At 44.0% G+C, this 12,642-nt stretch overlaps 1 protein-coding gene across 21 annotated transcripts in view; it reads right to left on the reverse strand.

Moving 5' to 3' along the window:
• The window catches only part of madd (MAP-kinase activating death domain), a 29,983-nt gene that overhangs the window by 11,025 nt on the left and 6,316 nt on the right, over positions 1-12,642 (reverse strand). For 8 of the 21 annotated variants that reach the window (XM_055507569.1, XM_055507567.1, XM_055507563.1 and 5 more), the window contains exons 4-21: positions 12,135-12,438; positions 11,420-11,551; positions 11,227-11,340; positions 11,045-11,125; positions 9,395-9,451; positions 8,518-8,690; positions 8,151-8,386; positions 7,918-8,074; positions 7,737-7,840; positions 7,452-7,657; positions 7,106-7,359; positions 6,765-6,904; positions 6,222-6,323; positions 4,193-4,252; positions 2,384-2,492; positions 2,108-2,294; positions 1,590-1,740; positions 1,103-1,306 (exon numbers count right to left, since the gene is read on the reverse strand). In XM_055507569.1, the coding sequence (XP_055363544.1) occupies positions 1,103-1,306; positions 1,590-1,740; positions 2,108-2,294; positions 2,384-2,492; positions 4,193-4,252; positions 6,222-6,323; positions 6,765-6,904; positions 7,106-7,359; positions 7,452-7,657; positions 7,737-7,840; positions 7,918-8,074; positions 8,151-8,386; positions 8,518-8,690; positions 9,395-9,451; positions 11,045-11,125; positions 11,227-11,340; positions 11,420-11,551; positions 12,135-12,438 (2,771 nt within the window). The remainder of the gene's footprint in view (positions 1-1,102; positions 1,307-1,589; positions 1,741-2,107; positions 2,295-2,383; positions 2,493-4,192; positions 4,253-6,221; positions 6,324-6,764; positions 6,905-7,105; positions 7,360-7,451; positions 7,658-7,736; positions 7,841-7,917; positions 8,075-8,150; positions 8,387-8,517; positions 8,691-9,394; positions 9,452-11,044; positions 11,126-11,226; positions 11,341-11,419; positions 11,552-12,134; positions 12,439-12,642) is intronic. The other 13 variants (XM_041069926.2, XM_029143515.3, XM_041069928.2 and 10 more) reach the window with 4 other exon arrangements.

The following is a 12,642-nucleotide window of genomic DNA, read 5'->3' on the forward strand; positions in this document are numbered from 1 at the left end:
AACAAAAGAAGTAATAAGAATCTGTCATCGTTGAACAAAGGTGTTTTGTAATGGTTGCACGTAGTTTTGACTTTATCGTAGTTCACTGTCGAGTTGAATCCGCCGTGTGGAACAGCTACTACATTACAACACACCCAAAGCTCCTGGTCCCGGCCCTGGAGAGCCACACAGCGCCACCAGAAGGAGCTTGGGCTCAGATCAACTGCGTTTGTCTGACTCTCCAGAGCAACGGTGCCCGAGCGAGAGAGAGATGGCTGGATCAAAGAGGAGCATGGGATGGGGTTGAGAGGCCGAGTCAGCGGGTGAAATGGAGCAGTTGCAGAAGCCGGGATGCAAGTCTCACAGCGTTTTGTAGAATTGAAGGTGCAACTTCAACAGGAAGAGAAGGGGTGCGGGTAAAGTAAGGGTGGTCGACCCGAAGGGTCCCCGGTACACAGACCCAGGAGGATTCTCAGGGAATTAGAGATTACGACATATTGATCAGATCAGCCAATTCAAATGCTTGGTGGGGTGAATGGAGTCTGTTTACTGGGGAGTGACGCGTCCCCCCTCCATGCTGAGAGCAAAGGGAGCTGCCACGTTCTACAGCACACCTCGCAGAAACCTGCAGTGAAGGCACAGACGAGCACCGATTGGACTATCGATGCACATACCTCTGGCTTCCCTCATCGCCTACTGCAGATTTAGGTATTGAGAGATCAAAACAAAGACATGCATTCAGGATGCTAAGAGGCCGACAACAGAGCTCCAGGAGGCAAACAGGGGCAGAGGGAGGGCAGACAAACACGCAGTCCAGGCTGAAGGCAGGGAAATGGTCCACACACTTTCCAAGGACGCTTCAGTTCAAGCAAGGCCAAAATCAGATTTTGGTTATGTATATATGTATATATACTATAAACACTATTACTTAATTTGATTCTCCCCAGTATTTTAGGTCAAGTGTGTGGAAAATTTTAAACCCTGCGAGAATCTGTTTTGGATCTTTCTTTGAGACGGTTGGAGGAGGTGGAGGTTGACTGGTTTAAAGGTGGATGAGCTTGTAGGATGTGGGGAGGGGGATCTCACAGTGCACATGCAACCGGGTCTGGAGTGGTGTACACACCAATCGAGGCAATAAAGTTCTCCTCGTTCAGACTCCAGGTATCAAAATGGCGCGCTCCTTTGGCCGCCGTGTGGTGCGGCAGCTGCAGTTGAGGGACATTCAGAAGGCCCTGAGGTTTGGCAGGCTCCACTCGACTCGACGGACTCTCTTTACTCCCTGGGCTCCCAGCACTGTCTGTGGGGCTTCGCTTGCGCTTTTCTGGGTCTATCGTGTTTCCAAAATTAAGGGGCCAAAGACAGAGTTTATCAAATTTACAGACAAAGGTTTAAGCAGGTTGAGGGTTAACGATATCAGACAAGGAAAGAAAAAAAGAAAAACAGTGATGAGGGTTGAACTTTACGATTACAGGTCATGTTTTAGTAAGTCAACAGCGCATGCAGCTTAATAAACACCGCAAAGACATGGACATGGAGTGTTAGTAGCTCAGGACCACTGCTCCTGGGTTAGCGATAGCATTCATCTAAGGCATTAAACGTCCACGACGCACCTTTGGTTTGATAATGTGTGCGTGCAATTTCTAGTAAGCTGAAGACACTGGCCATTCCCCCGAGCCCCGCGTTCGTGTAGGAGTGCTCTAGGCTGGAAATCGTGCACTTCAAGATGTCCAGCATGCCCTTGTACACCTTCCTGTTCACCTCCTGTAATGATAAGCGATCAATACAAGAACCGTTCAAGGCTCGGTTGAATTATGTCGGTCTTTTTGTGACCGACATAATCCAAGCAACCTAAAAGCTCATTTTACATCATTAACAAGAAGCCGCTTTCAGTTTTTCATTATGACAGAATGATTATTTGATTAAACCGATTATGAAAAATTTTACTGAAAGCAGCAGCCTTGTTATGATTCATTCTAATTCTGAGCAGCCAGAGGAGGAGCTGCTCATTTGCTCGCTCTCGCTTATAAAGATTAGATGATCATCAGTTCAAATAGTACAATTCTTTAATTAGGCTGTGCTGCTAATGTTGCCGTTATATCTTGACATGTCAAGAAGTTGAGCATCTCACCACGTCACGGATGATTTCCTGTCTGGCGTCTTCCTCCGACTGGACGGCTCGGTTCAGCTTACTCAGCACAAACACGCGAAGCTGCTCGTTCTCCAGCAGGCGCCGCACTTTTTTCATGTTGAGCCAGCCGACCCCCTGACCGTCCAGAACACTCTGCACCACTTCCTTCAAGAACTGCTGGTTCTCACTGGACCCAAACAATGGCGTCTGTCACATTTACCTGAGACAAGCTATCCCACAACCAGAGGACACGGCTGTACATGAGGAGGGCTTTACCTTGTGTTGTTGACCCGACCCTGAGGAGACGGCGACTCTCGCTTTACAGTGGGACTGTGCTTTATTACTGAAGACTTCTGGTCCACAAGTGCTCGAGGTGCACGCGCCCCTGGGAAACAGCAGCAAAACAATGAGGTCCAATATACCAGTTCAAAATACAGAAGGAGGCTCAGGAGGAGTCAAGTAAACACACAAACACATTTGTTGACCAGTAAACCAGAAAAGCTTTTTGGTCAAGCTCTCTAAAAAAAAAAAAAACAACAAAAACAAAACTAAACAGTTAATTCATTTTGTGAAGAGGACAGACACACCTGGGATCTACAGGAAGCTGTCTACCGCTGAAATAACAAATCAATAGAGATGCTAGAGTCTATTATTACAACAAGAGGTGAAGGACAAATCAAACAGACACGGGGCACACACGCACGCACGCTCTGAGCACTGCTCTTGGCAGGAGATGAGCGGTCAAACAGAGGGTAGACTACACTTCAACCTCATCAGCGCTTCATGCAGAAAGGAATAGAAAGGTGAGTGGATGGTAAGAGGAAATGAGCTGCATCACAAGGTTGGAAGAGAGTTGTGTTTGAGACTTCATCTCATCTAATGATGTGGGTGTTCACCATCTGCCACTTAGGGGTTGGATCGTTTATTGTCACTCACACCTTAATTAATTGTGTCAAATGACACTGCAATTTTTAATTGGTATTAAACCTCACGCTGAACATAAACATCAAATCTCCAGACAGTTAAACAACTTCATTGTGATTCGACTCCAATTAAAGACCTGCACTGAAGCAACCGTACTGATGATAACAGGGAAGATGTCTTCTCTGGTTTTGGCTGCACAAACCCAACCGGCTCAAAGTCTGACTCTGACCTGCCTGAACCCTTACAGTGGAGCCTAAATACGTTTGGGAAAAAGGTTGAGGACCATGTGCAGGTTGTACTGATGATCATAAATCTCAATGTAACATGATAAAAACCACAACTACAATTTGTTTAAATCTAACTTATTAACCCAAAAACTGACGTATAATGAATCTGACAAAAAATGCTTAATGTAATAATAAATGGACTATTCCTCCATTTCAAGAGATGACTTACAGGAAAGGGACAAACGCTCTCATGTAACATTTCTCACCAAACAACAACATCTTATATTAAATGTGGATTACCTTATCTGCTCACATTATCACACCAGCTATGCTGCCTGGTATTAGCATGGCTTTAATTAATAACAGTTACAATTCTCCTGTTGCGGTTTCAACATTTGCATAGTTCCACTGTTGTCACAGCAGACTGTGCAGAGAACAACAACAACAGTCTGACTGAGTCCAGGCCCATCTGTTCTCTGTGGGAGCACCAAAGACAAGAAAACAAGGCCAAACAATGGCTGCTATTAAGTTAGCGTTAGCTTTTCTATTTTTGGTCCGTGTTCACGACATCCTGTTCTGCATCTTGTACTCGCTTCCCTGTGGTTATTTGTTAAATCACGTATTGTGTCACTTTATCCTGTGATTATTATTATTATTTATTTAAGTTTTTTAAGTTTGTTTTTATTCCTCAAAAAAGCTGAAATTATCCCAGTTCAATGACTAAAAAAATAAACCAGCTACAATGTGACGCAGTTAGTCTGAAGAAGGGAAATAATCACTATGGATGGATGTGAAAGGAATGAAAATCAATGCACCACTGGAACGTGGGCGGCACACGGTGACCAAAACAAGCACAGACAGAAGGGATGTTGGGAGATGCAGTTGACTGGCTTGGAGAAGCATGCAGCTCACTGGATCAAGGGGCAGAACCCACCTTCTCCGCTCCCCGGGCCGGCCTCTGTAATTATCTCCATTAGAGAATTTAGCCCAAATACTGCACACAAAACCCAGAATTAGTGCAGCAAGAAGGTGAACAGAGAGAGGGACACCGGCCCAGACACAACCAGTCTTAACATCAACCCAGAACACACATGCACACAGTAGAGAAAGACAACACAAAGTAAAATGGGAAACATATAGAAAGCAATAGCAAAAGCAGAATGGAGAAATGATGGCAATCTGTGAAACAGTTGGACAAAACAACTAATGCAACACGCTCAACATTTAAAGTTCCAAATAGGAGCTTGTGTCGAGCTCACATTTACTGTTAGGTCTATTTAATGAAGACATGATGAAGATGAGGTTGTTTGAAATGTTCTGTCTTCTTTTCACGCATCAAGTTAAAGGGTGAAAATCTCGACTTTGCTAAAATTTCAAATGTTTTTTCCCCCATTAAAATAAGCAAAACAAGTGTCTCTCTAACTGCTTGTCCTCACGAGAGGAAAACGCCCTTTAAATAACAAGTAATGTAGATTCTAGTGGGAGATAATTTTAGTATTAGGCACAAAAGCACAGTAAGATTTTGGATATAGAGTATATAAAGAAAAGGAAAGCAACCAAACAAGCAAGCGAGACAAACACTCAGGTCTCAGGAGGCAGGAGGGAAAGATGGAAACACATTTACCAAGAACATAATGTTCTATGGATGGAACTCAGCTAAACCTTTAAACCTATTGATGCAGTTGTAGTAGTAGGAATATTCAGATGCCAACACAGGTAACAGTTCCTAGTCAAAGACAGAATATCCAGTCACAGCAGAACGGAAAACAAGGGGGAACATGGACGGGATCACAGGGTCTGTTCTCTGTCTCACCCTAAGAAACAGGGTATGAGACGGGAACAAAGCATGAAGAAGCGTCTATTCAGTGAGCTAACACGAACTTATCACACCAGACATAACATACCCGGACTGTCAGGGGCATCTGAACAACAAAAGACAAAACACATCATAAACAAAACATTTTCTATGGCAGCTATTGCACACGGATTGGAGCTATTGAGTTCATTTAACATGCTTCACCCTTTTTTTCTCTCAGTTAAAATGAAAATCCAGCGGAAACAGAAATCACGAGTCCAAAAACGTCTGTTTCGAGGTAAACTATTGTTCGTGAATAGCATAGAAAACTTTAGAACAGCTGAATTTGAACCACGACTGGGGTTGAAAGAATTTTGCAGGTTAACCTTTGCATTGAAGCCTGCCGGGACCCTGACTGCAACACAGACAGCACAGTTACATGCATCGATGACCGCTGGACAGAAACGCTGGCCTTGAAAAATATATCTAGTGCAAATGAAAAGTAACGCTGGTTTATGCATCAGTGTGAACCACTTCCCCAGATGTGGTTCATCTGAACACAGTGAGCTGCTCAGAGCTGCTAGTCTCTGCATACAAAGAACACGCTCAAGCAAAAGGTCTGTTTTGTGTGGATTTTCCTGTTAAGATTATAGAGAGAAAAACTCACACACCCTCAATATTCTCCTCTAAAATAGTGCCATAATTACTTGATAATGCAAACCGAAGAAAGTCAGACTATAAAACAGCTCTACAAACCTGCTTGCTCCATTTCCTCCTCAATATCAAAAGAAAAATATTCTTTAACCCCAAAAATATTTAGGAAAAAAAAGGCACAGAAAAACAAAAAGATCATTAATTAAATACTATGCTAGAGTTGATCATAAATGTACCTGAGATTATTTATTTAAATAAGTTTTGATTTGTATTAGATGACAAAAAAATGCATGTTAGCAATATTGAATGTTAATAAACAGGTAGAAAAAATGACGCCAGTGATGGAATTTAAATGAATGGTTAACGAAAACAAAAAGCTGAATGATTTCTACATAATAAAGAATAATACATTTTATAACGGTGTGTTATTACCTATAAGCCCAGACTGGACTGGGACAGTGAGCTTACAGGCAGATCTGAGGAGGAGCTGCTCAGACTGGTTCTGCTGTCCTACCTTTTAAACTTGGGAAAGGAGTGGATTTCTCCCTCGCTGCCTTATTGGGAAGGGCGAGATTGGACAGACTGAAACTGGTGCCGTGGTTCTTGTAAAGGTTGCCTGTGATGGTGGGAGTAATGATCCAATCAGTCAATACCACACTAGTGTATGTCCGCATATTCACCCTTTCTACAGAGAAGCTGTTATGTCAAAAGTGTGATCAAGCTGTCGATACTGCTACTACGCTTAAATGAAAGAATCAAATAGGTAAATAATTATTGTGCACTGGTTTTAGAGGGAACAGGCTGTAATGTTAGCACCTTTTACACTATTAAACTGAAAACACAAGCTAGTGGCCATTAGTAAAACAGCACTGGCTTAGTTTAGAGCTGTTGCTTTGGTTACTTGAGTTTTAGTTTTAATGGTGAGTAACCTTTAAGCTATTATTCATTTCCCTATATAGTCTTTATTCCTTCAATTTATTATTATCCACATACAACAGCCTGTTTTACACCATGAATTTAGCGGAAAAGACACCAAATAATACTCAAATGTTCTTACTAGCAAAGGACATGAGCCCCCCGAATCCATCGTTGCTGCTGTTGGAGATGGTGGAGTTTGGTGAGCTGTTGTGAGAGTCCCCCTCCCCGTCAGACTCTCCTGGGAGCCGCAGGCTACTGGGCCGTAATGGACGCTGTGCCCTGGAAACATAAAAAGACATTAGCTTCAATCTCACCCTGTAACATGTGGGTGCAGTGAAGGAAAGGCTCACAGTAATACAAGGTAAATCACACCATCAACAATTTAACATTATTAATCAAGATTTAACATGTCGGGTTCTAATACAGAACACAGTTTTAAAAAATTGTTAAAAAAAAAAACAAAAAAAAAAAAAAACACACTTGTTGCCATTGAGATTCTGGTTGAATCGAGGCGTGTATGATTCCACTTGCTCTTCTAAATCGGGGTCGTCCTCTGAGGGGAATCCATACTGAGGCTCAAAGTATGGGTTGTCATACTCCTGCTTTTTATTGCCGGGGTCTGCCAGGCCAGCATCAGCTGTAGGTCTGAGGAACGGCTGACTTCCCAGTCCGGGGACTGGATTCTGTAACGCCGCGCTTGCTGATGCTTCAATTTCAGGCGCCTCCCCCTGCTCCTGGAGGAACACAAATGAAAGGAAACTGTTTAAATGTCTCCTCGTCAGTTTGACTACATTCATTTTAAATAGCCTGATAAACATTCACACACATGGTTGACTCCTTGGATGATTGTGCTAGGACTAGAGCTTGCAGTTGTGCTGGAGCTGGAGCGAAGAGGCTGCCCGTCAGAAGGTTCAGCGGGTCCGTCCCCGCTCGGTGGCCCGTCCGTACCGTGGTCATCTCTGAAGTCGCGGAAATCTTGAAATTCGACCTCGCTAGCGTCTCCCAGTGCAGCGTGGGTAGGCGGGTCCAAACCTACCAAATCCAAATTAGATTTTTATTTAACTTGCATAACATCACACATTTCATGTGAAATGGTCATTTTTTAACTTACTTGGTGTGTCTCCCTGAATGTCACCTTGGATCATCTCACTCACAAGGTCTCCAAGTGAGGAATAAGATGAGCTGGAGTCATCATATGCCTCGCTGTCACTACCACTGCAACAAAACAAACCTATTGTCAAAAGCCACTAAGAATTACCTGGACTGAAATGCTGAGGAGACGCGGTTGTTACCTGTCTGTGGGGTCTGATTCATTGGCCTCATCCTCCAAGGGACCGGCCATAGCTTCAACCAGCTGGGAGCTGCCGTCATACACCCGGTAGACCACGGGTTGCAGCTGATGAGCATACCACTTGGGCTTGTCTCCAATTAAGGAGGGGTCAAATACGTCTGGAACAGACGAGGGCTCATTAATTGGTTCCAGTCACTTAGAAGAACAGTTTGTGTGATGGTAGACGAGCCTTACTGTTGTGTATCCTCTGAAAGGCGAGGTTGGTGGGATTGAGAGCCCACTCGCCATAGAACTCGACCGCCTGGGTGTGAGAAAGTTTGTCTGCAAAGGCAGAGCGCCGTGGACGCGACGCGAGGAAAGACGTGGACTGAAAGGCCACCACGGGGCGGGGGAAGAGGCGCAGGGTGCGAGTGTGCATCTGGAACCCCTGCAGGACATTTCCAGAGTTGAAGAACCGGACCATGGCCACTCTGAAAGAGAAAGGGGTTTTACAGTTCCTCAGCTCCTTGGACACCAATTTGACACAAGCCTTAAGGCTTCTGAATGTACAGGCACAATGTTTGGTTTGTGTCGACCCCCATCGGTGGATAAATAAACGTACCTGGTGGCCACGTCCACAGAATCCACATCATTGCCGTAAATTAGAGGGTTGAACTCTGTGGAGGACGGAGACGCTTTGTCCCTCCCAGGAGGGAGCAGAGGCATTTCCTGACCTTCCTGGAACTTCTCCAGGTTCAGAATGGGTTGGGTGTTCAAACTCATACTGGCCAAGGCCTAGAACAGGAACAGGTGGTCAAAAAGAATGCAACACATTAAACACAAGCAGGGGAACACAGATACAGATGGACCACTCCCACAGTTGGCACCAACATTAAAGTAGTAAAGGTAATTTCTCCTCCACTGCGTACTATAGGTGGTAATTTAAAATCGTCAGACTTGAAACTAAAAAAAAAAAACAAAACAGAGTAATCCGTTTTACTACCAAACAACAAAACGACAATCCCAACTCTGCGCGTACAAGTTACTGTTTAAAGTTTAACACCACAGCAGCTCCAGGATGAGTTTTGAATGTTGCTGCCTGTCGTGGGAGTGTCATTTGGAACAGGAGGAGCACAAGGGAAGTCAGTCAGTATGCATGGTTGGCTCTGAAGGAACTACTGCAGACCGCATCCATGTTTAGCTTAGCAGAATGGAAAATTTAGTTGCTAGTCTGGATGAGTGTTAACTTCATCATCATCATATTTTGTTTTGATTACAAGAACACTCACTGATGCCAAGAGAGATGCACGCACATTCAGTCATGCTCAAGCCAGAACTAAGCAGTGTGTCAAAAGACTTGTCAGCCACATTCGGTGACACTGTTACACTCAACATCTTTCAAGTCTTGAGAACAGGAGACGAGTATTAATGACAAGCAAAATAAGGTGAGCGCTCCGTGCAGGGGCATTACACATTCCACAGGAGGAGAGATGAATAACCTTATTTTCAGAGGAGAAGATCTGCTTTTGGGTGATCACGGTCAACCTAACCAGACACTAGGAGAGATGCAAGGAGAATCACATGAAGGCGTCTGACACTGGAACAGCATGTGATGGAACGCTCACAAACGGCCTATTCCCTTTCTTTCTCCAGCTCCTTTAACAGCGTTTCTCTATTTGCAGTTTCTTTTTAATTATTATTATTATTATTATTATAACTACTACTAATACTACTATATTTGGTTCTATTTTATTCCTGTATTTATTATTTCAGTTTCATGAAGAAAGGAGAAATAAGAGAAGATCTATTTGTGTGGTGATAGTGTGGTGGACAGCCATTTTGAGAACACTTGAGAAACGAATGAGAAAATAAGAAAGATGATATGTCGATCCTCAACGTGAAAGACAGTGACAAAGACAATACAATGATCAGACATCAGACTTCACCTACAGAATCCAGGCACTAACGGACTCATGACGACCATCCATGTTGACCAGCTGGGACAGACCAGTGGTTACAATGGAGTGGTAATGACAGATACAAGACAGCAGATCTTTACAGACATAAAAAGCACCTGTAGCGAACTACAAGCCCAGGTTGTATTCACCAGTCAGGTGAGCTTGTAAGAGGAAATAAATTAGTCTCTGACTGGGACCAATTTATTTGCAGTTAGCCAGTAGTAAGTGTAAGTACTTTAGAGGCTCTTACATTAGCAGCACTCTGCATTGGCATCACAGTCTTCAAATAATCACTTAAACCATCCTCAGTGACATTTTCCCCATTCACAGTTCAGATGTCAATATTGGGAGCTTGTTTCCTAATACAACTGCTAATCTGAGGCTGTGGACACGCCGACACACCAGCCACTCATCCACACACAGGGAGAGCTGCTAATCACGTCAGGCCACGAACCGGCTCTGATTCAAGGCACACGATGCAGAAACCATGTGTGTATATGCATTTGGTTTAGCGAAAAGGCATCATTTCAATGCAAAATTACAGCATGAACAGTTTGTTGGCTTCATGCCAGTGACAAAATTCTGAATTTCTGAACTCTTCATGCCTAATAATGACACAGACTAACAAAGATCACGCTTTAGAATAACTCACAATGCACTGCTCTACTTTAAATTGATATAAATAATATGTACATGCTAACCTAATACCATGGAAGCACTGCTTTGCAAATGATGGATCAAGTATTTATTCTATATCCATGAGTCTGTGTGACCCTGAGTGTCCCTGAATCAGAACCAGGTTCCAATGTTATGTCAGATAAGAGGTTAGAGGTTAGTCACTACTGGTACCACTAAAGGTTTGATTAGAAAGCAGCGTCCTAGAAACTGGTTTTACCTCCAAGAGCTAGAGCATGCAGAGGAAACACAAAAAGACATTTATTTGTGTTAGTGCACTACAACATCCCAGTGCAAAACGCTCTCACACTCCATTACTGTACATACTGTTGAAGACAGAAAGCGCTACGTCTCACTGCTGAAAAAGATGTTTACCAATTATACAAGACACAACTAAGTGACAGAAGCACTCCAAGCGTCAACGGTCAGTTGGACAGACGGTTCTCAGCTAAATCTTCAGCCAGTAGAGCCACTGGTTTGAACGGAGCCCTGAGAATCAAAAAGCACATCAGGTACCTGTTTCAGGTGTTTCTTAAGCTCTAGTGCCTCGGGCTCCGGAAGAGGTGGGAGGATCTCTGCGTTTGTGGGTGCAATAACCTGCAGGCAAAAAACAGCCCAAAGTATTTATTGTGTTTTAAAAAGAATTTAGGACCAGACTTCCAAAAGGTCCTGCTTCGAGAACCAAAGCCAGCTCTGACCTTACTGCTGTCTAGATCCACAAGCCACACGTCGTCTGGCATTTTGAAATCAGATTTGTAGAGGAAGAAGCTGGCCGGTACGCCGATAATGTAGGGGGTGGGGGCGAGAAGAAGCTGTGGGGAGAAGAATGAATGGAAGTCAGTCACTGGCTGGTTCACCACAAAAGGACAGCACATGAAGAAACAGCGTTACCTGCTCAGCAGAGGCCATGCAGGTCGGAAGTAAGGGGATGACGGGAAACATGTACTCCAGCGGATAGATCATAGCCACGAACGCCATGACACTCATCGACAGAGCGTTGTAATCTCTGGACTGTAGAATGACCTGCACAACAGATGTACGTGCATTTGTGAGGGAGACAAACCAACAATACTTTACATACACACACATATTTCCTCATTTGTGCCTAACGTAAGCACGTATTTTGCCTTGGTTTCTAGTTCCAATCACAAAAGCTGAGCTTTTATAAAATTCCTTTTTGGTGTAAAGTGGTTGAAAGCTTCCGGGCGCCAAATTAAATAATAACAAAACAGAAGAATACAACACTTAGTACTAAGGTTTTTTTTTTAACCAACCCTGAGAACAGCTATTCAAGTAACAGCGCCACCTTCCTAATTTTTCAGCTGTGACGCCACACAAACAACTAAATTTAACAATGTGGTTCAGAGAACATCTCTTGAGGTTGGTAGAAAAGGCAGCTGAGACTCTTCAGTATTCATGCAACAGCAAGGTCACATCCCTGGTAGCTCACGACTTGGGATTCATGTAGAAAAGCCTGAATATCAGTGTCAGTGTAAACAAACACGACACCAGCTCCAGCCAAACAGACTCCTGTTACATCTTTGATACGGTTCCTTGTGTTATTGGACTCTGCTCTAGCAGTGTAGTAAAACGGTCCTTTCCTTACTTTGTGCTCCAGAAGGACACAGGTGAGGACCTGAAGGCAGGCGTCCACGCCCAGCAGCTCTAAGGGCAGGTGCAGAGGGAAGTCCACCATGGAGAAGCGGGAGTTGTCGGGCAGGGCAAAGGTCAGCAGCCTTTTGAGTTCCTGCGGCAGCACTTCCACGTCCACACGCCTCTGACCCGCCACTGGGACCGGGGAACGCAGCAACCGGTACACCCACGACTCGATCTCCCGTAGGTCGGCCAGCAGAAGGCTGCCCTTCTCCTCCACCAACAGCGCACCAGTGAACACCCGCCACATGGTGTCTCTGAAACACATCAATCACGGGTACAGTCACATTTAAATTTAACTGTTACTTTATATTCCTTGCAATTATTGCAAAAAATTAAATTTAAACAGCTTTAATTGCAAGTTAACTACCACACACAGTTAACAGTATTATGTAAATCAGGTGATTCTTGTTCCAAACTGATACTGATGAAGCTGTGGGACGGAAAAACCCTGCTGTGAA

Source organism: Betta splendens, chromosome 3 (genome assembly GCF_900634795.4).
Source record: "Betta splendens chromosome 3, fBetSpl5.4, whole genome shotgun sequence".
In the NCBI taxonomy this organism is placed as follows: domain Eukaryota; kingdom Metazoa; phylum Chordata; class Actinopteri; order Anabantiformes; family Osphronemidae; genus Betta; species Betta splendens.